General features: G+C 35.4%; 3 protein-coding genes across 3 annotated transcripts in view; all 3 read left to right on the top strand.

Moving 5' to 3' along the window:
* LOC123668779 (maltase A1-like) overlaps positions 1-4,453 on the top strand; it is an 8,546-nt gene extending 4,093 nt beyond the window's left edge. The window contains exons 4-8 of the mRNA XM_045602476.1: positions 311-696; positions 979-1,180; positions 1,256-1,612; positions 2,485-2,723; positions 4,318-4,453. Coding sequence (XP_045458432.1) covers positions 311-696; positions 979-1,180; positions 1,256-1,612; positions 2,485-2,723; positions 4,318-4,393 — 1,260 coding nt within the window. The 3' untranslated portion in view covers positions 4,394-4,453. The remainder of the gene's footprint in view (positions 1-310; positions 697-978; positions 1,181-1,255; positions 1,613-2,484; positions 2,724-4,317) is intronic.
* Positions 4,454-6,085: 1,632 nt separating this feature from the next.
* On the top strand, positions 6,086-13,848 carry LOC123668768 (maltase A1-like). Its single transcript, XM_045602466.1, has 8 exons — positions 6,086-6,287; positions 9,297-9,476; positions 9,781-9,938; positions 10,236-10,621; positions 10,904-11,105; positions 11,181-11,537; positions 11,723-11,961; positions 13,713-13,848. The coding sequence occupies exons 1-8, from the start codon at positions 6,086-6,088 to the stop codon at positions 13,786-13,788; spliced, it is 1,800 nt and encodes a 599-aa protein (XP_045458422.1). The 3' UTR covers positions 13,789-13,848.
* A 2,199-nt stretch (positions 13,849-16,047) lies between these two features.
* On the top strand, positions 16,048-23,339 carry LOC123669682 (maltase A3-like). The gene is made up of 7 exons (XM_045603273.1): positions 16,048-16,186; positions 18,183-18,362; positions 19,468-19,601; positions 19,948-20,210; positions 21,407-21,596; positions 21,838-22,215; positions 22,443-23,339. The coding sequence occupies exons 1-7, from the start codon at positions 16,048-16,050 to the stop codon at positions 22,776-22,778; spliced, it is 1,620 nt and encodes a 539-aa protein (XP_045459229.1). The 3' UTR covers positions 22,779-23,339.
* Positions 23,340-26,550: the final 3,211 nt, after the last annotated feature.

The following is a 26,550-nucleotide window of genomic DNA, read 5'->3' as shown; positions in this document are numbered from 1 at the left end:
CCTTTATAACAACTAACAAATTTCAAATGAACAAAACAATCTTTGAAACTTGGTTCATTTTAATCGTCACTGTTTTAAGTCGTCTAACTATAAAATAGGAAAAATTTGCTTTATTTCTTTTCTTCTTAGTTGCTATTAAGTTTAAAACTACAAGCAGTTTCTATTTTGTCGCGTACCGACTAATTTAAAATTAATTGTAACTAGAATAATTTAGGAAGTTTTAAAACTGCCAATATTTACTGCGCTTGTTCAAGCTGTCTTCAAAGAGAAAAAAAAAAGATCAAACATAAATTCTGTAATTTGTTTTCAGATCAGTCAATTTGGTGGTTCCGTGTGGGAATGGAATGAAGAACGCCAGCAGTATTATTTACATCAATTTGCGATAGAACAAGCTGACTTTAATTTTAGAGAACCAGCAGTTAGAAACGAAATGCTTAATATAATGAAATTTTGGTATGAGAAGGGAGCGGACGGTTACAGGTTAGATGCTCTACCGCATATGTTTGAAGCAAACCCTGATGATCATAATGGCACATATCCCGATGAGCCTTTGAGCGGAAACCTATTCGTAAGACCGGATCAAGCCGGTTACACGACACAGGAGTACGTTAGAGATCAACCAGAACTTTATGATGTGGTTTACGAATGGAGAGAAGTCGCTGACAGATGGACAGAAGTAAACCAAACTGACACCAAGTAAGATTAAAAATTTTAACACTTTAAATTTTTTTTTAATCGGGAAATCTGATTTCAGAAGAGATTTCTTTTAACATACCCAAGTGTTTTTGGAATCGTTTTTATTTACTATTAATCTAACATCGGGTTTGAATAGTTCATTCAATGAATCCTTTAGTAAATATTTATTTGGGTCAAATGGACGTTTATGTAGAGTCATATATATATGTTCCCTCCACCCTTATATTGTAAAACTCATTCCGAGTTTAGTGTGTTTGTTTTCATTAATGGACTATATTTTAGGATATTGCTAGCAGAAGCATACGCCAATATATACAATACGATGCTCTACTACGGCGACGAAAAAGGCAGAATCGGTGCCCATTTCCCATTCAATTTCGACTTCATCACTAGTTTGTCAGCAAGTTCGAATGCTCGGGATTTCGTCTATATAATCCTACATTGGTTAACTTACATGCCTCGAGGACAAGTTGCTAATTGGGTCGTAAGTATAGATATTACATAAATACTATTGACAACTGTATAAATTAACACTAATGACTAAAATATTTTTTTCAAGTTCGGAAACCACGACCAAAATAGAGTTCCTTCAAGATTCAGACCAGATATGATGGATGGCTTAAACTCTTTGAATATGATGCTGCCAGGAGTCGCTATAACTTATCAAGGCGAAGAAATTGGTATGAGAGATGGTTATGTCAGTTGGGAAGATACAGTGGACGTGGCTGCTTGTAATCAAGGGAACCCAGATAACTACTTAGAGTTCTCAAGAGACCCGGCTCGTACTCCTTACCAATGGGATAATACTACCAGCGCTGGTTTTTCAACAAACGCAACCACTTGGCTACCAGTTGGTTTAGATTACATGGAACTAAATTTGCAGGCACAAAGAGAGGCAGAAAGAAGTCATTTCAAGGTATTTTATAAAACTTTATGAATTTTAACGAATCCAAAAAATGTTAAAATAATTATGTAACTTTTATGGTAATTAACTAGTCTATTACGTTAACAAACAAAAATTCCAATACATACCAAGTTAACACATACACTAGTATATTGTTTTAAACTAACGCGATCGCTTTTCATATTTAAACTAGCTGACTAAGCAAACGTTGTCTTGCCGCTAAACGCTATTAAAAAATAGGGGTTGGCGGTAGAAGGGTGAAATTTAGGGTTGTATGTATTTTTCAACGCTAAATCATAATAAAATAAAGAATAAATAATTTACCTAAAAATTAAAAAAAATATGGATGGACTACCCTTAACATTTAGGGGGGTGAAAAATAGATGCTGTTCGATTCTCAAAGCTACCCAATATGCACACAAAATTTCATGAGAATCGGTCAAGCCGTTTCGGAGGAGTTTAACTACAGACACCGCGACACGAGAATTTTATATATTAGATTTATATTTGTTCGGATGTTCACCACGTTTATTGTTTTGTTGAGGTCCCTATATTTTGGTTTCAATCGCCATGATCACGGGGAGTCTGACGTACGACTAATAGGAAACAATAAACGTGGTAAGCGCCCGAACAAATATAATTTTAAACATACAGTTATTAAAACACAACAAAATATTAAAAATTAAATTACACACCATTATTTTCAGATTCAGCACGATATGATTGTTATAACAAAAAAAAAATCAATCAACACAACTACAACTCCTCTCACGTTGCAAATACCCATAAGGGCTAGCCTAAGCACCACTAAAAGCTGTCTACAGGCGTAGTCCCCTTTGGATAGAATAATCAATATTTGTATAATCAATATTACTGTTTTAAAGGTGTACCAAGCTCTGACGAAACTGCGAAAAGAACCAACATTATCACACGGAGAATACCACATCGAAAGTCTAACGGCGAATACCCTGGTACTCGTGAGATACCTGCGCACCTACGACACTTACGCCCTCGTCTTTAATGTGGGTCAGGAACAAGACGCAGTTGACCTGTCTGCTATATCGCTGTTAAGAGAACCCTTGACCGTCTATATATCAAGCATACACTCAGATAGAAATGTGGAGTAAGTATTACAGTGTTTTTAATCGAACTACTGTTAAAAAGTACATCATTATTATACTGCAGTTGTAAAAGATTTCAACGTAATATGTGTAATAAAATGATTACTTATCTCTAGTAAATCGGTAGAATATTTTTTTGCTTGATCTCAGAAACTTGTTTCCAAATTTCTATGAAGCAAAACTTTTTTGGAATTGTTGTGATTTGAAACTCGATGAGACGAAAATGTGTCATGATAAAGAAAGAAACATACAAATTTTATAAGAAAGAATGAGATAAAAAACAGTATTCCTCAGAACACGTTAGCGATTCTTCACGAGGCCGTGATCATCATCGATAGAACTTTAGCTTTTTATTTTACTTTGTTCAAAAATCATCAAAAGCACTGAATCATCATTTTACAAATTAAAATAACATTCGTTTTATTTAATATAGTTACAAGTAAAGCTAGCACTGATTCCGAACGTAGATTCTGCAGAGAATCGGCTAAAAACTCCGCAGTTACGCTTTTAAAAAAGAAATTTGTTTTATTATAAAATAAGTTAATCTTGAATGAAATATAGAAAACAAAATAGACAGAGATTACGTCTGGGAATACCAAATTCTTACTAAACCTTTCATCTATACCTACGTGGTTTATTCTCAACGTATTTCTAGGGCATCCAATATAAGACAATATTTTATGTCATACATTACGAAGATACCATATCAGGAACTTATTTCTTCAATGCTGTATTTTCTGGGATTTACTTATATTTAGGGGAATGGAATTTTGATTTAATTTTTATTCGAAAACTGCTTCGTGACAAAAGTTTTTCGCGATTGCGATGTCCTCGCGACGTTTATCCTTATTGACGAGCAGTGACGTAGTCAGCTTAGCCCCCCCCTTCCATTCGAAAACCATAATAAGTCCAGCAATTTCTGTTTTGCTGACCATTTGCGCCCCTTTGTTATAGCGTCCGGGGCTTTCTACGCCTAATGCCCCCCACCCCCCCCCACCCACTACGCCACTGTTGCCGAGCACGAAAGGAGCTGATACAAATCGTTATCAGTACATTTTTATCTTAATTCTACTGTTGCTTTCAGTTTATTTATTTATTTAAGTACCAGCAGTAGATACAACACTGAGTACGTATACTGGTTCCCATCATTAAACAATAAACTTTAGTTCGCAACTTTTTAAAGTAGTCACCCAAGTATTCACAATAATTATGCCAATTACAAATTTAAAAAAAACAAATAAAAATCGACTCAGAATAATAATTCAGATACAATTAATATCTATTATTATTTTTATTTACAACTTTATCATTTTGTCCTCGACGAGAAGATCACAGCTAAATAAGTGTTCCTGTTGGTGAGTAAGGTGACCAGAGCACCTGTGGAATTGGTGATTGGGTCGGCAACGCGCTTGCGATACTTCTGGTGTTGCAGGCATCTATGAGCTACGGTAATCGCTTACCATCGGGTGAGCCGTACGCTCGTTTGTCGACCTAGTTATAAATTACTTAAAAAAAATGATTTGATTCTTCTGTTGTATTACATTGAGTGTGAAGAATTTATTATTATTTATGAATAATTAATTTTTTTTTTTGCAGTGATACCATTCCACTGGAAGGCAACCTTACTCTTAATCCTGGAGAAGCTCTTGTACTACGAGGATCGCCTACATAGAAATAACTATTGTTATGATGTATAATTTTAATAAATAATGCATTAATAAAAAATAAAAAACATATTTTTATTGGTTATATCACCAAGACCTGAATCTACAATATTAAATAATTGTGTTTGCTGGCAAATGAAAAAAAACCGACTTCAATTACATCGACAAGTAATACAACGTAGGTAGACGAAAAAATTGTCAAGTAAATACGCATTATCAAAGATCACCCCAAAAGTTGTGATCAGATCTCGATGAAATTTAAATGTGACCTTATGATAAACATCAGCTTTCGATTAAATTAAAAATCATCAAAATCAGTAAAAAGTTATGCGGATTTTCGAGGGTTTCCCTCGATTTCTCTGGAGTCCCATCATCAAATCCTTGTTTTTTTTATCATAGTACCACACTTAGGATATCTCCTTTCCAACAAAAAAAGAATTATCAAAATCGGTTCATAAACGACGAAGTTATCCGAGAATATTTTTAGATTCATTTTTAGAAAATGTCGTTTTATCCCTGTTTTTAGGCAATGAAAAAATGGCTACAATATCGTTAGAATACGGAGGTAAATTTCGCACTTGTCAATAAAGTTGCAATAACTCAGTGGGAAATCGACCGGTCGCGACCGACCGAAAAGACTACGGTTCAAATCCTCAAATTTTCATATCGATTATTATTTTTTCTTTTTTTTTTCTAATTGCACTCGCATTTTTTATTTAAATAGCCAGTTCATATTTTATATTATTATGTCGGTAAAATCAAAAAATATTATTTATATTTTATCAATATGTAATTCGTATTTAAATATGATTTCCAAAACACATGATTTACTAAAAATACCGAGTTAAGCTCGGTCACCCAGGTACTTATTACTAAACTACGAGGTTCTGGAACATTTAAATTTAAAATATAATTATGATAAAAAATAACGTTGTAGTTATTTATCAACACTTATCTGACGATAATATATTTTTGGAACGTATTATTAAACGACACTGCTATAAAGAAATATAAAATATTTATAATTTTCAACAGATATAATCTTTGTATGACTTTGTTTCTATAATTCTTGAGATTATTAGTATTTATTTTAGGATTAGTATACTACCCTAAAAGTCCTGGACCAAAAAAACTGAGAAGGGTTAGGGGAAACGGTCGGCAACGCACTTGCAATGCTTGCAATGCACGGTACCCGATTATAGTCAGGTCGAACGTAGCCTATTTACAATCCTAGTACTATTAAAGGAATTAAAGCGATAAAATCTCAAAAAGTTGTTTTATTATTCAAGAAATAATTAAACTACTATTAATAATCTATACTAATATTATAAAGCTGAAGAGTTTGTTTGTTTGTTTGAACGCGCTAATCTCAAGAATTGCTAATACGATTTGAAAAATTCTTTCAGTGTTAGATAGCCCATTTATCGAGAAAGGCTATAGGCTATATATCAACACGCTAAGATCAATAGGAGCGGTACACTAATGAGGAATGTTTCAAAACCGAGGGTTTTTTTCGAGTAACTATTTAACGCGGACGAAGTCACGGGCAGTAGCTAGTGATTATATAAAATCAAACATATTCAATTTTTTATTAGTAGTTGTTATAATACTGATAATATTCTCCCCCACCAAAAACTTGTATCGCTATAATGATATTAAATTAACAAAATTAGATATTTAGTAAGCGTTTGGCAGTCAGAATGCCGTCTTTGTTAAAAATATTAGGCATCTGGTTTGGTGCTATAGTTGTGGTAGGTGAGGTGGTCGACAGCTCAACATGGGAAGTCCTGGCCACCAGACCGGAACTAAAACCACTAGACTGGTGGGAGAATACCATCATTTATCAGATATACCCAAGGTCGTTCAAGGACAGCGATGGTGATGGCATCGGTGATATCAAAGGTAAATTTAATATTTCTACTAAGTAAATAAATGTTTTTGTTACTAAACTAAGCATTGTTTGTTTTTAAGTCAAACAAAAAACTGAATTCTAAGCAATTGAATTCAACCAATCTTTTCTCTAAATGAAACCACAATTATCTTTACTGTATTACTAAAAATAATACATTATCATAAAAAGATAATTTTACATACAAAGTAATATAGTAAAAATCTATACCTACATATAATAAAATCTTAGGAAAGTCAAAACTGTACATTGAATATTTTTTTAAAAGAATACCTACTTACGGTGTGATCTACAATCGATAACGAAGCCAAAAATATAGTTTTTAGAATTTTTGTCTGTTTGTCTGTTTTTCTGTGTATATGTCCAGGATAAGCTCAAAAAGTACCGCATGGATTAACTTCAATTTTTTTTTTTTTTTTTTTTTATGTCACTAGGTCGGCAAACAAGCGTACGGCTCACCTGATGGTAAGCGATTACCGTAGCTTATAGACACCTGCAACACCAAAAGCATCGCAAGCGCGTTGCCGACCCAAACCCCAATCCCCCCCAGGAGCTCTGGTCACCTTACTCACCAACAGGAACACAATACTGCTTGAAAACAGTATTATTTTGCTGTGATCTTCTGTAAGGTCGAGGTACTACCCCAGTCGGGCTGCTCCATATTTTGAGCAGGAAATTCCTGCTGTGCCCTACCTCAGTTTGGCACGAATATTATTAAGAAGTCGGGTCAATATATAGGCTACATACTATTATCACGCTATCACCTACGGGAAACAGGCAGTGAACCTTTATTTCTTCAACGCATTCTGTAACAACGTGTAATCTAACGACGCATATTTGAATGTTGTTGTTATTATGTTAATAACCATGCTATAAGCTAGCTTCACACTATAAATAAAGACATTCTGTAGTATATTTAGTATCAGCATTGAACCCGTGCGAAGCCGGGGCGGGTCGCTAGTAATACATAAAACTGAAAGTTATTTTTTTTTAAAGTTTCATTTAATTTAATTTAATAGTGAGCACTCCTACTTTGACTGTTTATACGCAGAGCAGGATATTCACAATGTTTCTCATGGCCTAATTTTTTTTCTCCTATATTTCGGAACAAGTGCAAAAGCTATTAGCACGAGATACAAACTAGTGACGAACTTCATCCATTAAGCGGGATTAAAATTATTTTGTTTATTTATTTTTATAATAGAAAAATAAGTGTTGTCTGAAAAATCTTGGCCAGGCTATATTTAATTCAAAATTGAAAAATTTATTTTTATTCAAAAATGTACCGACGAAATTAAAGAATAAATTTAATACCTGCCGACATTATAAAGCCTGTAGAAAATGCCAACGCCGGGTTATCTATTATTTTCCAGGCATAACTCAGTAGTTGTTATACTGCTACCAAGTGGTGACAGGTATAAACAGGTATAATAATATACATATATTGTTCTAGTTACTTTCACCTACATGTTTCATATGTAATCTTATATCAATAAAATATGATGAATACGATGACATAGAGTTGCCTACTAAAAGTCTGGTTTGAATGGTGGTTACCGAATAAAATATATCATATAGCCTTAGCAGGAAATTTCCAGCTAAATTTTCGCGATTTATCTTTAATATACTTGAGAACATAATTATTTAATTGTTATCCAATAAGCAGATAAGTGAAGATGACCATGGTATGAGTCAAATATGGGAACAAAGAATGACCATGTAAATATTCCGTTTAACGTATAACTTATATAAGCTAATCATATCCATCAACATTCTAGTTGAATCACCATTCACCGTGTTACCACACGAACAAAAAGTATTAATACTCTTATTATCTGACTTATGCGCTTTCGATAACATCACGCCTTACTTAATCACTAATCTATTAGGATTACTGTCAAAATAATTTTAATTTCTTACGTTTTAAATTTCACTGCAAATTTATTTTGTTGTTGTGCCAGAGTACTCCTTATACAGGCTGTTTTAATAGATATGTGTAATCGAATAAAAAATAAACGCAGTTGCAATAAAGAAATACCGTCAGCGTCCACGTCCTATCTTGACTAGGAAGTCACATAACCGTCGATCTGCAGTTTTATGTAATAAATTGCCCGCAGGAATGCATGATTTTTGACAAAAGGCATAGGCAATTTAGAGCCTGTAGATGTTCATTTTAAATAACAAAAAAACGTGTAAGTATAGGAGGGTTTAGGTCTCTGTTTATTAACATGGCGTTTTGAATCAAGTGCTAGAAGTCGATTTTCTTCAAATGATTTAATTTTATAATTGATAGTAGATCGCTAAGATGACCTATTTAATGCGAGTTCCTCCCAGCTTTCGGGATCAATAGCACAAGCATTCAAGTTTCTTTTGAACACATCCTTATACCGTAGATGTTGACCGCCGTGTCTTCCTTTACCCTCTGCCATCTCAGAGTAAAAGACTGCTTTGGGTAGACGGCGGTCATCCATGCGAAGGAAATGCCCACACCATCTCAGCTGTCTCTGGATAAGCAAAGCCTCCACTCCACACATTCCAGAAAGTCGTAGGACCTCGGTATTTGGCACATGGTCTTGCCATCTGATCTTCATAATAGATCTCAGACATTTTAGGTGAAAAGTGTCAAGCTTTTTCACATCTGATTTGTATATTAATATAGAATAAAAAAATGACCAATTATTGTTTAAATGACAAAATAGTGCCTTGCCTATCTGTCTTTTTTGTCATACACACCTGATAGCAATCGATACTTACAGAAGGGAATATATCTGCAAACTTGCAATGAACAGCGTGGTGGATTAAGCTCTGACTTTTATTTGATTTTACAAGCTGAATCAATCAATCGAAATAAAAAAATAGACTAATTAATTTGTTTTTCGCAACATGTCGACACGTAATTATTGAAAATTTGCAAACAGTTTAAGTTAATAGTGCATTAAAACGAATTAAATTTAGGTTGAATTTGCATCCTATTACAATATTTTTTTTTATTATAATCATAGGTATCACATCAAAACTGGACCACTTAGTTGAGGCTGGCGTGGGTGCTATATGGATGTCGCCCGTCTTCGTCTCGCCTATGGTAGACTTTGGGTATGATATTAGCGATTTCTATGATATTCAAGGAGAATATGGTACTATAACGGACTTTGAAGAATTGGTTGAAAAGGCACACAATCTTGGTAATTATAATTCACTTATTTCCTTCATTTTGTCTTTGGTATAATTCTCAACGCAATTTTTTTTTTTTTTCGAAAAAGCGTCCAATCAATTTTTAAGATTTGATGGGATACTATAAATTATTTATGCAATTTTATAAGAACGATAGATTGAACTCTCAATAATGTTTCACTTCTTGAGTTCAAGCTCCTTACGATTTTACTCATATTTTTTGTATATATATATATTATTTTTTAGTCACTAACTTCAGTGGATTTTGTTTATATTTGTGTTTGAATTATTTTTTTCAATATACTAATATTTTAGGTATCAAAATCATTCTGGATTTTGTTCCAAATCACGCCAGTACTGAATCTGAATATTTCAAGAAATCTGTGGCAAGAGAGCCCGGGTACGAGAATTACTTTATTTGGGCCGACCCTGTTGTTACCAATACTTCTAGCCGAGAAGTCCCTTCCAATTGGGTAAGTACACATCCAAATTAATATAACACAAGTCCCTTATAACAACTAACAAATTCCAAATGAACAAAACAATCTTTGAAACTTGGTTCATTTTAATGGTCACTATTTTAAGTCATCTAACTATAAAATAGGAACAAATTTGCTTTGTTTCTTTTCTTCTTAGTAGCTATTGAGTTAAAAACTAGAATAATAGAACAATTTAGGAAATTTCAAAACTGCCAGTATTTACTGCGCTTGTTCAAACTGTCTTCAAAGAGAAAAAAAAGATCAAAAATAAATTCTGTAATTTGTTTTCAGATCAGTCAATTCGGTGGTTCCGTATGGGAATGGAATGAAGAACGCCAGCAGTATTACTTGCATCAATTTGCGATAGAACAAGCTGACTTTAATTTTAGAGAACCAGCAGTTAGAAACGAAATGCTTAATATAATGAAATTTTGGTATGAGAAGGGAGCGGACGGCTACAGGTTGGATGCTCTGCCGCATATGTTTGAAGCGAACCCTGATGATCATAATGGCACATATCCCGATGAGCCTTTGAGCGGAAACCTGTTCGTAAGACCGGATCAAGCCGGTTACACGACACAGGAGTACGTTAGAGATCAACCAGAACTTTACGATGTGGTTTACGAATGGAGAGAAGTCGCTGACAGATGGACAGATGTAAACCAAACTGACACCAAGTAAGATTAAAAATTTTAACACTTTAAATTTTTTTTTAATGGGGAAATCTGATTTCAGAAGAGATTTCTTTTAACATACCCAAGTGTTTTTGGAATCGTTTTTATTTACTATTAATCTAACATCGGGTTTGAGTAGTTCATTCAATGAATCCTTTAGTAAATATTTATTTGGGTCAAATGGACGTTTATGTAGAGTCATATATATATGTTCCCTCCACCCTTATATTGTAAAACTCATTCCGAGCTTAGTGTGTTTGTTCTCATTGATTGACTATATTTTAGGATATTGCTAGCAGAAGCATACGCCAATATATACAATACGATGCTCTACTACGGCGACGAAAGAGGCAGAATCGGTGCCCATTTCCCATTCAATTTCGACTTCATCACTAGTTTGTCGGCAAATTCGAATGCTCGGGATTTCGTCTATACAATCCTACATTGGTTAACTTACATGCCTCGAGGACAAGTTGCTAATTGGGTCGTAAGTATATGTATTACACAAATACTATTCACAACTTTATAATATAACACTAATGACTAAAATATTTTTTGCAAGTTCGGAAACCACGACCAGAATAGAGTTCCTTCAAGATTCAGACCAGATATGATGGATGGTTTAAACTCTTTGAATATGATGCTGCCAGGAGTCGCTATAACTTATCAAGGCGAAGAAATTGGTATGAAAGATGGTTATGTCAGTTGGGAAGATACAGTGGACGTGGCTGCTTGTAATCAAGGGAACCCCGATAACTACTTAGAGTTCTCAAGAGACCCGGCTCGTACTCCTTACCAATGGGATAATACTACCAGCGCTGGTTTTTCAACAAACACAACCACTTGGCTACCAGTTGGTTTAGATTACATGGAACTAAATTTGCAGGCACAAAGAAAGGCAGAAAGGAGTCATTTCAAGGTATTTTATAAAACTTTATGAATTTTAAGGAATTCAAAAAAGGTTCAAAAGTTAGGTCAAGAACACGATATGATTGTTATAACAAAAAAAAAAAACAATCAACACAAGTACAACTCCTCTCACGTTGCAAATACTCATAAGTGCTAGCCTAAGCACCAGCAATAATTAATATTACTGTTTTAAAGGTGTACCAAGCTCTGACGAAACTGCGAAAAGAACCAACATTATCACACGGAGAATACCACATCGAAAGTCTAACGGCGAATACCCTGGTGCTCGTGAGATACCTGCGCACCTACGACACTTACGCCCTCGTCTTTAATGTGGGTCAGGAACAAGACGCAGTTGACCTGTCTGCTATATCGTTGCTAAGAGAACCCTTGACCGTCTATATATCAAGCATACACTCAGATAGAAATGTGGAGTAAGTATTACAGTGTTTTAAATCTAATTACTGTTAAAAACTACATCAATATTTTACTGCAGTTGTAAAAGATTTCAACGTAATATGTGCAATAAAATGATTACTTATCTCCAGTAATAAATCGATAGAATTTTTTTTATTTGATCTCAGAAACTTGTTTCCAAATTTGTATGAAGCAAAACTTTTTTGGAATTGATGTGATTCAAAACTCGATAAAATGAAAATGCGTCATGGTAAAGAAAGACACATACAAATTTTATAGGAGAGAATGAGATAAAAAACAGTATTGCTCAAAACACGTTAGCGATTCTTCACGAGGCCGTGGTCGTCATCGATAGAACTTTAACTTTTTATTTTACTTTGTTCACAAATCATCTAAAGTATATATAATAAAATAAGCATAATTATTATTTTTCAAATTAAAAAAATCACTTTAATTAATTTAATATAGTTAAAAGTAAAGCTAGCACTGATTCCGAACGTAGATTCTGCAGAGAATCGGCTAAAAACTCCGCAGTTACGCTTTTAAAAAAGAAATTTGTTTTATTATAAAATAAGTTAATCTTTAATGAAATATAGAAAACAAAATAGACAGAGATTACGTCTGGGAATACCAAATTCTTACTAAACCTTTCATCTATACCTACGTGGTTTATTCTCGACGTATTTCTAGGGCATCCAATATAAGACAATATTTTATGTCATACATTACGAAGATACCATATGAGGAACTTATTTCTTCAATGCTGTATTTTCTGGAATCTACCTATATTTGGGAGAATGATATATTTTGATAAATAATGCATTCAATATATCTTAATTTTTACTCTAAAACTACTTCGTGAAAAAACTTTTTCGCGATTGCGATGTCCTCACGACGTTTATCCTTATTGCCGAGTAGTGATGTAGTCAGATTAGCCCCCCCCCCCCCATTCAAAAACCATATAATAAGTCCAGCAATTTCTGTTTTGCGGATCATTTGGCGCCCCTTTGTGATAACGCCTGGGGCTTTCTACGCCTCTTGCCCCCCCACTACGCCACTGTTGCCGAGCACGAAAGGAGTTGATATAAATCGTTATCTGTACATTTTTATCTTAATTCTACTGTTACTTTTAGTTTATTTATTTATTTAAGGACCGGCAGTAGATACAACCGGTGGCGGGATAACCATCCAACTGCTGGCTTTGAAATACACAGGCCGAAGACGGGCAGCAGCGTCTTCGGTGCGACAAAGCCAGCCCTGCGGTCACCGACCCGCCTGCTCAGCGTGGTGACTATGGGACTGAAACTTATGGAGGCCTATGTCCAGCAGTGGACTGTATAGGCTGTATTGATGTTGATGATGAACTTTTTAAAGTAGTCACAATAATGCCAATTCCAAATTTAGAAAAAACAAATAAAAATCGACTCAAAATAGTAATTCAGATACAATTAATATCTATCTATTATTTTTATTTACAACTTTATCATTTTGTCCTCGACCTTACAGAAGATCACAGTTATATAAGTGTTCCTGTTAGTGAGTAAGGTGACCAGAGCACCTGTGGAATTGGGGATAGGGTCGGTAACGCGCTTGCGATACTTCTGGTGTTGCAGGCGTCTATGAGCTACGGTAATCGCTTACCATCGAGTGAGCCGTACGCTCGTTTATCGACCTAGTTATAAATTACTTAAAAAAATGATTTGATTCTTCTGTTGTATTACATTGAGTGTGAAGAATTTATTATTATTTATGTTTTTTTTTTTTGCAGTGATACCATTCCACTGGAAGGCAACCTTACTCTTAATCCTGGAGAAGCTCTTGTACTACGAGGATCGCCTACATAGAAATAACTATTGTTATAATATATAATTTTAATAAATAATGCATTAATAAAAAATAAAAAACACATTTTATTGGTTATATCACCAAGACCTGAATCTACAATATTAAATAATTGTGTTTGCTTGCAAACGAAAAAAACCGACTTCAATTACATCGACAAGTAATACAACGTCGGTAGACGAAAAAATTGTCAAGTAAATACGCATTATCAAAGAACACTCCAAAGGTTGTGATCAGATCTCGATGAAATTTAAATGTGACCTTATGATAAACATCAGCTTTCGATTAAATTAAAAATCATCAAAATCGGTACACCCAGTAAAAAGTTATGCGGATTTTCGAGGGTTTCCCTCGATTTCTCTGGAGTCCCATCATCAAATCCTGGTTTCCTTATCATGGTATCACACTTGGAATATCTCCTTTCCAACAAAAAAAGAATGATCAAAATCGGTTCATAAACGACGAAGTTATCCCACAACATACATAAAAAAAGAAAAAATATATACGGTCGAATTGAGTAACCTCCTCCTTTTTTGAAGTCGGTTAAAAAAGAATTTAAAAAAGATCCTAACAAAAAAATATTAATATTAATAAAATATGAAATGAATTGTCATCGACGCTTAATAGTCATCACAAATTGCTAGGTAATCTCCCAATCAAGTTATCTAATCATTAAATGACAGATGTAGTGCGGGGCTGATAATAGTCCAGTCTGCAATTTGCCGCCTAACTAAATTACCGTCTGCACTTCCGATCTGGAATAGTGATGTACGGAACAATACAGATCTCGATTAAACTTGAATTTTATTTCTTGGCAATGTGACTTTATGAAATAGTTTTGAAAATTACGATAGTTATTGTTCATGGATTATACCTGTTGCGCTGGCGGTTGCGGGTTCGATCCCCGCACATGACAAAAATTTGTATTGGCCATACAGGTGTTTGCCGTGGTCTGGGTATTTGTGCAGTGCTTGTGGGTTTCCCCACCGTGCCTCGGAGAGCACGTTTAGCCGTCGGTCGCGGTTGTTATCGTGTACACCTGATAGCGATCGTTACTCATAGTAGACAATATATCCGCCAACCCGCATTGGAGCAGCGTGGTGGATTAAGCTCTGATCCTTCTCCTACATGGGGATAGAGGCCTATGCCCAGTAGTGGGATATTACAGGCTGAAGCGATAGTTATTGTTTCTTTTCTATGTATGAGTATGTTCTTAAACTATACAGCTCTGTATCTGTGCTCTATAGATCGTACGATTTTAAACACAATTGATGAAACTTTAAGATAAAATTAAAGATATAATAAGAGTAGTCTCATTATCTAGCTGTTAGGAAAACAATCGGAATCCTTGTCATATTTTTCCAAATTTTTTTTCTGTATGTATCGCATTAGATTATTTTTTCTATTTTACTGTTAATATTATAGTGCTGTGTGGCTACGGCACTAAAGAATATAGCCACCCCTTCTCTTCCCGTGGGTGTCGTAAGAGGCGACTAAGGGATAACAAGGTTCCACAACCACCTTGGAACTTAAGAAGTCGACCGATGGCGGGATAACCATCCAACTGCTGGCTTTGAAATACACAGGCCGAAGACGGGCAGCAGCGTCTTCGGTGCGACAAAGCCAGTACTGCGGTCACCAATCCGCTTGCCCAGCGTGGTGACTATGGGCAAAACACATGAGTTCACGTTATTTTTGGCGTAAACTTGTGGAGGCCTATGTCCAGCAGTGGACTGTATAGGCTGTAATGATGATTATATTGCAATAATGTCTAAATGTCCCACTAGTCCTTTTAATGTCCACTGTCCTATCGAGATGGATCGTTTTACTGTTTGTGATAAACTTGAAGGCTTGGAACTTAATCCACAAAATTACAGATACCCAATTGTAAATTAGGCGTATCGGCAAAAAGCGTAAAAAAAGAACTTCAAAGAGGGACGCAAAAACTTAATAGCGTTTTGAAGGGGAAAGTCCCTTTGATATGAGAGGAAGGGCTGTACAGTAGGACCGATTTCGTGTTTTAATAATGGGAAAACATCATTGTTTTTTATTGATTTTATTTGTCGTTTGATATCTTTATTTACTTCTATTCATATTTATATTGACTTACTAACATTAGTTATAAATTGTTGTTGTAATACTAACATTAAGATATGGACTATGTCTGAAACAAAATAAATAAATAAAAAAAAATTGTAAAATGTTAGGTTTTGGCCTTCACTAGTGCGATCTACTTGTTAATCTGGTAAAACACACAAAGTATGTGGATAGGTGCGCTCGTGTTGACAGTGTTACTCAGAAGTGGAGGGGCCGATCCCTGGTGGAACAATGCGGTATATTACAGCGTCCTGGTCGACTCTTTTAAAGATATGGATGGAGATGGACTGGGGGACTTAAATGGTGAAGAATTTAATTCGTATAGTATTTTTGTTTTACTTTGAGATAAAAACAGGGTCGTGTCCTCCAAAAGATATCCTTAAACTCTCTGGGCCTGTTTTAGTACTTCTAATTTTTTTGTTGGCATTTTAGGACTATATTTCTGTAAAGATAATATAAGACAAAAAATTTCCATAGTGTAAGACTTTTGGGTTAAAATTTTGTACATTTTTTTGTTTAAATATTATTTTAGAATCTTAACTAGTGTTTTCTAATTATAATGAAACATTTTTTTTGTATTTTATCGCGGTAACAAAAAAAAGGTGTTTCATTATAATGAATGAAATTTGCGTAAACATCAGAAAAGTGCTAACTAACTTAGATTTATATTATTAAACAGGAGAAAATAAAGGAATAATCATAGAAAATAGTCAGTAATGATCATATATCGATTCAAAGTTAATCGTGCTTTGTTATATTTGCAACGAAACTCACATTATAAAGGTAATTCATTAACATAACTCCTTAAAAACATTCTGGGAAATATTCAATCGCTATACGAAATCAAACAATTTCCATTATCACGTGTTTTCTCTAAATTAAATAAAATTTACTATGTGATTATTAGCTGTGTTCCGCAGTTTCACAAATGTTCATCTGATAAAAAATAGGCTATAACCTTCCTCAGTAAATGGGCTATCCAATAATTGTATTTGGTCGCAAACGAAAAAAAATCGACTTCAATTACATCGACAAGTAATACAATGTAGGTAGACGAAAAAATAGTCAAGTAAATACGCGTTATCCAAGATTACCCAAAAAGTTGTTATCAGATCTCGAAGAAATTTAAATGTAACCACACGATAAACATCAGCTTTCGATTAAATTAAAAATCATCAAAATCGGTACACCCAGTAAAAAGTTATGCGGTATAATACGTAGGTCAACGAAAAAATAGTCAAGTAAAAACGTTGTTAGATCTCAAATAAATTTAAGGTGGACCAAATGACACACACTACCTTTCGATAAAAAGCCAATCCAATTCGAATCAGTATTTCCTGAAATAGGAATGGCGTTTAAACAAACTTGTCAGCTTTATAATATTAGTATAGATTAATACTCTTACCCGCATTGGAGCAACGTGGTGGATTAAGCTCTGAGCCTTCTCCAACATGGGGAAAGAGGCCTATGCCCAGTAGTGAGATATTACAGGCTGAATCGAATACTGTTAACAGAAAAACCAGTACGAATCATTTAACAATTTCAAACTATTTTTGAATCCATTGTCCAACAAAAATCTACGGCACGATTTGATGTCAATTTTAAATTCGTTCGTGCTGTGAATATTGTCCCATTCTCTCACCGCCGTTTATAAATATCGGTCATGTATGCTCTATCAACTCACAAGAGTACTTTAAAATTACTACAGTGATAAAATGACAAAGCTAAAACGGAGAATACATTTATGTATAGGTTTTAGAATAAAACAAAATTATTATAGTACATCAAAGTTTTTGCTGATGGAAATAAAGCTTTCTATGAACCCGTCACTCATGATGATGTAGGTTTTTGTACTGTAACTTGTAAGATTTCAAAAACAACTCTGGTGTAGTAATGCGAGTAATCGCCTCAAACACCGACGCGTCCATTGTTCTATTTCCGCTCAGGATTGATATTTGTATGTATACAAATGTTTCTGTCCGATCTGTTCTTATGGGTCTCCCCGCCGTGCCTCAGAGAACACGTTAAGCCGTCGGTCCCGGTTGTTATCATTAATACCCGATATGATCCGCAGTTGAACAACGTGATGGATTAAGTTCCAATCCTTCTTCTAGGTGATGAAAGAGGCCTATGCCCAGAAGTGGGATGGACAGGCTGAATTCATTTCAAAATACAAGCAACGTATTAAAATAAAAGAATAAACAGTACTATTAAATACCCAATCTCATACTGTCAGCCTCTAATTTAAAAATTATGACAGCTAATGCTAGAACTAATCACAATAATTCTTAACTAACAGGACTTACAAAGCAACTAAGTTACGTTCGTGCTCTCGGTGCGGATGGTGTAATTCTATCTTCTGTATCCTCGAAAAGTATGGATTGTGATCAACCCGGTATTATGGATTTTACTAACATAGATGAGAGATACGGAAATTTGGATGACTTTAAGGGACTTGTAGAGAAGGCGAAAAAGTTAGGTAAGCCAAAAATTGTATACAGTGGTATGTTATGAAGGACGATTTCGTTTTTCGGGAGGATCAGTCTGTTGAAATTTAAATTAATTTGTTTTTTCTTTTTCATTTGCTCGATTCGTTTCTAACGATACTTTTATACAAGTTTGTACATTTAAAAACCAGCTGTACGTTACACTCGCAAACGAAGCTAGTCAAGCCATTGCTTTGGTTACAATTTTAACATTTCGTATTTTTTGATCGAATAAAGCCTAAATACCCTAGCAATTTCATTTATAGTGATTCAATTTAATTTTAACTTATTGTTTAATGTTATTAAGATTGTTATAATCAACAAACTCTACTTATCACAAAATGTATTCTTCTAAAAATGGACATAATGGTGGCAGCAATAATGAATATCTATCTTCTATATATTAATACGTGAAGCAAAAATTTTGTACCCCTTTTTACGAAAATTGAGCAGACGGAGGAGTGTGCAATTTCGCACACTTATAGTTTGTAAATAAAACTTATATAATTATTGTATATTAGTCATAAAAATATATTAAATCAATTTTAAAAAAATCATTACACACACTACCAATAACATATATGTGTGTATTTGACAAACACACGCATATATATTCTTTTATTTAGTGTTTAAACTTATAATTTAAATTGATTATTGTCGAATTTCAACCACTGGGCGACTACTAGTCATTATAAATTGGATTTTTACATATAATTGAAATAATTGATACGTTAAATCTCTAATGTTATTTCTTGCTGATTATTCTTAGCAAAATCTAATATACATTCCGAATCGGTGCTAGCTTTATATTAGCAAAAATTAATATATCAAAGTCATTTTAATGGATTTTTTTTTTATTTTTGTGTTACCCACACATTAGGAAATTTAGAATTTCCTAATGTGTGGGTAACACAAAAATAAAATCGCATATATCTAAGTCAATCATAATTATAATTTGTAAAATTCAAAAGTTCTTTAACCTACTTAAACAAAGCAATATTTGATTATGATTTTGTAATTACTGTATCTGTACATTATTGCAATTAGAGCCTAAAATTACTTATAAATATTTGTATATAATGTTATTATTCGTCACAGAGCTCAAACTGGTGATTACTTTGACAATGCAGACAATCAGTTCAAGTTCTGAGCTGTTTAATCTAAGCGCTGAACGCAAGACTGGGTTCGAAGATAAAGTTATTTGGAGGGATGGAAGTCTTGACGAATCGCCAGCTGTGAGTTTTTTTACATCTAAGGAAGATATATAAATAGTAAAATAAATTAATGTTCTTGTAATGCAAAAACAACAGTTTTTTCTACATTATTTTTCTTGTCGATTTTTTTGTATGTTTTCGTAACGAATTAATATTTAAACAATTTAAGCAAACACTAAATTGTAAATAGCTGTTACTAAATTCGATAAATTTTTGTGGGAATTCTAATATAAAAGAATATAAAAACCGTGCCTAAGTAAATTAATCGTGAGTTTTAAGTGACAGTGTTATAAAACTACATTCCTTAAAATACTCTTGTTCTAATAAAACGGTACTCGTAAAATAAATTAGGCGCTATTTCCAGAATGAAGATGGAATCAATTGGGTATGGCGTGAAAGCAGGCAAGCGTATTACGGCTCGTTGCGTAAAGAGGCTGTTTTAAATCTCTGTTCGGAAAGTTTACTAGCTATGTTGTCAGACGCTCAGTGCACTTGGTTGAAACGAGGAGTGTCTGGAATACTCCTACACCCGGATTTTCCCTTAGATCATGAATGTGGTGTGCAACTTGTACAAAATATGACTGTTGCGGCTATGAGCTGCTCTCGAACTGCTAACTTAGAAGTACCGTGAGTAAAATGTAACAGAAAAATCAAATTTTACTGAAACAGGGGACAGCAGGAAATTTCCTGCTCAAATGATGTAACATCCCGACTCGGTTAGAGCCTCGACCTTGCAGAAGTTCACAACTAAATAATACTGTTTTCAAGCAGTGTTATGGGTAAAGCTTTAGATTAGGTAAAACCGAATTATGGGACCGTGGGGGGAAGGGGGGGGGGGAGAGGGTGGAGAACGCTACCCCTGGTACCACTGTCACACCTCAGAACCCCATGGTTATGGAGATATCCATGGTTAAAGTTTTGAGGTTAGAAGAAGAATTTCGAAAGTTAGAGGAACGCTTGGCTCCGGCGCTGCGGGAAGTGCAGCTCTTCCGCCCTTGCGTGCGAAAGCACGCTCACTCATGCTTCGTTCCGCAGCGGAGGCTGGTCGCCTCCGCGCCTCCGCGGCACAAAAAACACTCTAGGGGTAGGACAGACCAAGACCACGTGGACAGTGGGGTGCTCCGATTCGGTTTTGGGTATTTTTCGAATTTCTAAACCTATATTCTAGCACGCAATGTTACTAATTTTATTAGAATATTATGTCTGACGCGTTATTTTGTTTAAAAGTGTCGATTTGTCAAACAATGCAAACAGTACGAGCTCAAAGGTATTATAATAGCTTTAAATTGTTCTTCTAACCTCAAAACTTTAACCATGGATATCTCCATAACCATGGGATTTTGAGGTGTGACAGTGTTACCTTGTATAGATTCCCCTACACCCTCCACCCTCCACACCCAAAAACCCCATAATTCGGTTTTTCTAATTCGGTTTTACCTAGGCTAGATCTTAGCCGTGTTATGTTCCTGTCGGTCAGTAAGGTGACCAGAGCTCCTGGAGGGAATTGGGGATACGGTCGGAAAAGCACTTGCGATCTGCTTCTGGTATTGCAGACGTCTATAAGCTAAGGTAGCTTACCATCAGGTGAGCCGTACGCCTGTTTGCCGATCTAGTTATATAAAAACAATTAGAACAATGAAATAAACATAGGGAATACAAACTGAAGAAAAATTAATAGAAAAGTTTAATGTTAAAAATGTTCATTCACATAAAAATATATTCAATAAAATACCACTGGAATGCGTTACATTAAAAATCGTAAAACCCCTTCCAAAATATTGATAGCAATTTAACGTTACTACAATAATGCGATTTTGTTTCAGAGTCATTTTAGTAGAAACTGCGCTAGGAGCGGAAGTCAGCGCTAAATATTACGTTGAAGTAGGTTTAGGCGCCAATAGTGTTATTAGTTACGATTTGGCTTCGCCAGCCAAGCGGCCGGCGGCAAGTTTGGCGCTCGCCCTGCACGCGTCGCTGTTGTACCCGCCGCAAGATATGACCCCCACTTGGCTCGTGAGTTAGTCTTAAATATTGAGCCATACTGCTGTCAAAATAAATCTTCTATAAGCCGCAGCTTTTACCTTAGAGATTGGAATTTAGTTTCGGTAGTACGCTTTAACGTTGCGAAATTTATTGCAAGAAGGTTATGTATTTTGGTAGGCTCTTGTATTTCATTATTAAATTTCCTAACATATGAATAGCAACTAAATATGCATTTGATATTAAGCATCCCTTAAAATAATTTATGTTTCAGACTAGTAGGAGAAACGAAAGTAGAATAGTGACACGCTATGGTAGTGGAATGGTGGACGCTATAATTTTAATAGCATTCGCACTACCGGGTGCTACTATCATTCAGCAAGGAGATGATTTGGGTGCAGCAGATACTATTCTTGAATGGGCAGAAACTTCAAAATGTTGGCCTAATCCAGCAGTTCCATCAGCTGCTCCATTCCCATGGGACGACACTCCTACTGCCGGTTTTACGTCTGGCGATCCCTGGCTGCCACTAGCTCCAAATTATCGATATGCCAATGCGAAGTCTGAGTACGCGATTGATTTAAGTCATATCGGTGTTTTAAAAGTTGCTTCAGCTATTAGAAAATCTCCAGCTATTGGACCACACGTTGAGGTAGAAATTTACAGTCAAGTTGTATAAAAAACTTTGACTCCATATTAATGATATATTATCTCATAATTAATAACTCTGCTTAATCCCTTAAAATATAATATGATTTTTTAATCAAATAACAATGATCACGAAAGAAGAATCTGTGTAAGTGATACAGATCTTCTGAATATTTATTTGTTTCCGCTTAAATTATATCTTATACTAAGATACATAGTCTGCTATTCCAGATAAAGAGACTTGGTGATGCGCTCGCTGTACTAAGGTGGGGTGGATCAGGGTCCCTACTTGTCGTTTCTAATTTAAGTCAAGGAAAAACTGAAGTCCTACTTTCAAAGATTCCTGGACTGCCATCCGAAATGACAGTAGCTGCCAGTTCAGGAGGATCCAGCTCTTCAATCGGTTCCCATGTGAATTTGGAGAAAAACTTGAAACTCAGTCCTGGAGAAACTTTGCTATTAGTTGGACCACCTAGACATTGTGGTGGTCCAGGACCCGTGGACAAAATCGCAAGTAAACTATCTGAAGGCTGGCAGAAGATCAACAAGTATTTTGGCAGCATTTAATATAAATAAATGATTTGGCAATAACATTCTGTTGATAAATGTATCAAAATATTGTGTTCTGTAATTTATCAGTTATAATAACATCCAGTTCATGGATATGTGACATTTGCCTATAATTAAACGCGTAAATTAGTTAAAATAAACAGATAAAGAACTTTATTCAATATGTCAAATACGTTTATAAGACTCTTTAATATTGTACATTTTCAGTTATATGGACAATAAAATAATTAAATATTTCTTTTAAAAGGTGGTTGGTCCTGTAATAAGTTTTGTTCTTTTTAGCGTTTTCCGTCACATACATAGAAAGAACGATTAGAAAGAGGCCGCAACAGACAACAGGCCTGTAACCTCATACTACTCGTAGCAGCTACGCTCCACGATCAGCGGACATTAGCCTACATTCGCATTGTACATTTCATTCCCTATTGTATTTTCCATATGACCTATTTTCCTATGAATCTTATGAGCTATATCATTTACATATGCGTCTCCTTTTGTGAAATTACTTTTTTAATAATGTTTTATATGTGTAATAAATACTACTTTACTGATGACTCATTGAGAAATATATTATTAAAAATAATATTGTTGTAATATAAATGTATGTGGCTATGAATGGGGAATTCCAGCGTCAGTCAGCGAATTAAATCGATATTTTTTTTTACCAGAATAAGATTTAAAGGCTAAAGTTATAAGATGCTAAAGTTTTCCTAACTTTCAAGTCATCTAAATCTTGCTGATGTACCCAATGTACCTCAAGGTTATACCAGTTATTACAAAAATCAAATCCAACAGCGATTTTCTAACATCCTTAATGAGGACACGAGCAGACAACACGAAAAAGGGGACGAAATTCCAAAATGGAGTCATCGCAACCGTAAAACCGCGAACTCTTCAGTTTTCCGACCGCTTTCCGGCAGAGGGCGTAAAACGCCGGGTGTTAGGCATGATAGTAGGAATTATGACAAATATGATATCTGAAATGATGTATTTAAGTGATGGGTACGTACAGAATTTGCTCTTCTCGGCATTTCCGATGGTGACGATTGCGAGGCAAGCGGTGAGAACGGTGAGCACGGCTCGCGACCTCATGGCCGCGACGCGGGCTCACGGGGGCCCGGCGCGGCGCGGACTGCCGCCACCGTTGCGCTATCGACCACACGCCGGCTACTACGGGCATGCGCGGACCCATCTCCGTGTTGCTAGTAGCAAAAACGTATTTTATTCTTATAAAAATTCTAAGTTTACAACTACAAGTCTAGTAGATCTTTAAATTTACTTCCTCCATTAAACTAAATAAGTTTTCGAGACTTCATATATCAAATTACTATTTTGAAAACTGAGACCACAACCAGGTACGTTCTTTTAGTAAACAAATCATTAAATTGTGATAAATTTTAAATGACATTTGGTTTAACAATTGTAGAAGTACCTACAAACTTATTTTATCAATGAATCGAATGAGCACTTAGCAAAAGAATGTACCTATTAGACCTACGTAACAATTTGGCGCCATGTTACAAGTCAGTGTGTACATTCCGACTTTGGTCATGTAGGCATACGTTTTAGGTCTTTTTAGACCATTAATGTTTTTTTACTACTTCATTGTTTGGCTGACTAAAGCTCATAATGATAATTAACACTGACAAATGAGAGTTCAATTCCCACATGGATCTAATATTGGTTAGTATACAATTGTTTATGAAGGTCCGCAGCTTACTCCTGCGTAAAGGTCATCTCTTCTATACAGAAGAAAGACGAACTTATTGTTTTCTAATGGTCACGCGAATTTCATTCATTATAATAAAACAATTTTTTCGGATATTATCGCGGTTAATTAAGTTTTTTAGATGCCTTCGGATACTTTATAGCAAACGTGGTCACGGGAGGACTCAACTCCTCGTATTAAAATATAATCCAAAAGACTAGTTTTATTATAAAGATGAACTTATTATTTCGCCACGCTGGTCGAATAAGCTTCGGCGTATATAGCTGTTTTCGATTTTTTTCCAGAAACATGTACCTACGTACTCGTATCTTAACGATTTCAATCACTGCTCCACTTCGACCGTTCGGTATCAATTCGTATATTTTATGCTCTTGGCTACTTTCACTATTTCAGTAAAACTGAACTACAATGAACCATCCTTTTAAAAAAAAATTCTAGTAGAAGGGTGGGTGTAATCCACCACACTGGTAACAGCAATTACTACCTACCTACCTACCGGGCATAGGCCTCTTTCCCCATTTAGGAGAAGGATCAAAGCTTAATCCACCACGCTGCTTCAATGCGGGTTGGCGGATATATTCCCTACTATGAGTAACGATCGCTATCAGGTGTACATGATAACAACCGGGACCGACGGCTTAACGTGCTCTCCGAGGCACGGTGGAGAGACCCACAAGGACTGCACAAACACCCAGACCACGGCAAACACCTGTATGGCCAATACAAATGTTTGTCATATGCGGGGATCGAACCTGCAACCACCCCAGCGCAACAGGTACAATCCATGGCTGTAACCATTGCGCCAACGCGGCGTCAAGTAGTAGTCTAGTTGGAGTAACGATAGTTAATAGGTGTTTATAATATTAATAGGGATCGATGTCTCTGCTCCGAAGACGTGCTCTCCGAGCTATGTTGAAAAGAACCCACTAGAATAAAACCACAGATGATAAACTAATATTTGTTGAATACTTATAATTATAACTTGGGTATCTTCAAATCAAGAGTGAATAGGCATCTTCTAGGCAAGCGCGCACCACCTTAGGCTGCATCTTCACTTACCATCAGGTGAGATCACAGTCAAGCGCTAGTCTATATATTTAAAAAAAATACAAAAATCTAACCCGAACAGGAATCAAATCGATCGTCGGTGTTTGGACGCCTATACACAGCTGAGCGTTTCCCACTGTTGTCAAATGAGTAGTTTTATGAATAAAAACATTTAATATTTATCAATCAGTATGATGGATGATGACCTCGTTCTCGTGGTCCTTTTTTCCTTCTATTTAGACCATTACGAATTGTAATACTAAATAGACATTTTACTTATATGGGACATCGACGCTGAAAAAGTGACAATTACAAAATTACAATTGCGGTAAATTTCGCAATTTTTAAATACGCTTCAGCCTGTAATATCGCACTGCTGGGCATAGGCCTCTTTCCGCATGTAGGAGAAGGATCAGAGTAATCCACCACACTGCTCCAATGTGGGTTGGCGGATATGTTCCGTACTATGAGTAACAATGTACATGATAACAACCGGGACCAACGACTTAACGTGCTATCCGAGGTACGCTGGTGAGACTCACAGACTGTACTAACACACAGACTACGGCAAACATCTGTATGACCAATACAAGTGTTTGTCATGTGTGGAGATCGAACCCGCAACCGTCAGCGGAACAGCCACGAACGACTGTTGTGGCCTGTGACCGTTGTGCTAACGAGCGTCAATGCGCGGTTTCACCCGCGTTGATTTCAGGAAAAATATAGCCTTCCTTCTTCTTAAACTACCTAACATTCCTTTTTAAATAGTTTAAATTTTTTAGTTGTGGATACCTGTAGAATAGGCAATTATCTAATAAAATGATATATAATAGTTATGTGGAGTGATTGTGGGGTTTATTCTAAAAAAAGCATACATCCGTATATATAATGATATATCATATGTATATTTGATTGCAAGCGAAGAAATGTGTAAAGGAATATGAAATTAATTTAGTTTGTGATGTTTCTTCTGTCGTGTTTTTTTTTTTTTTT

The sequence above is a fragment of the Melitaea cinxia genome, chromosome 3, assembly GCF_905220565.1.
Source record: "Melitaea cinxia chromosome 3, ilMelCinx1.1, whole genome shotgun sequence".
NCBI classification, from domain to species: Eukaryota; Metazoa; Arthropoda; class Insecta; order Lepidoptera; family Nymphalidae; genus Melitaea; species Melitaea cinxia.
This window is presented reverse-complemented; position numbering and strand designations above follow the sequence as displayed.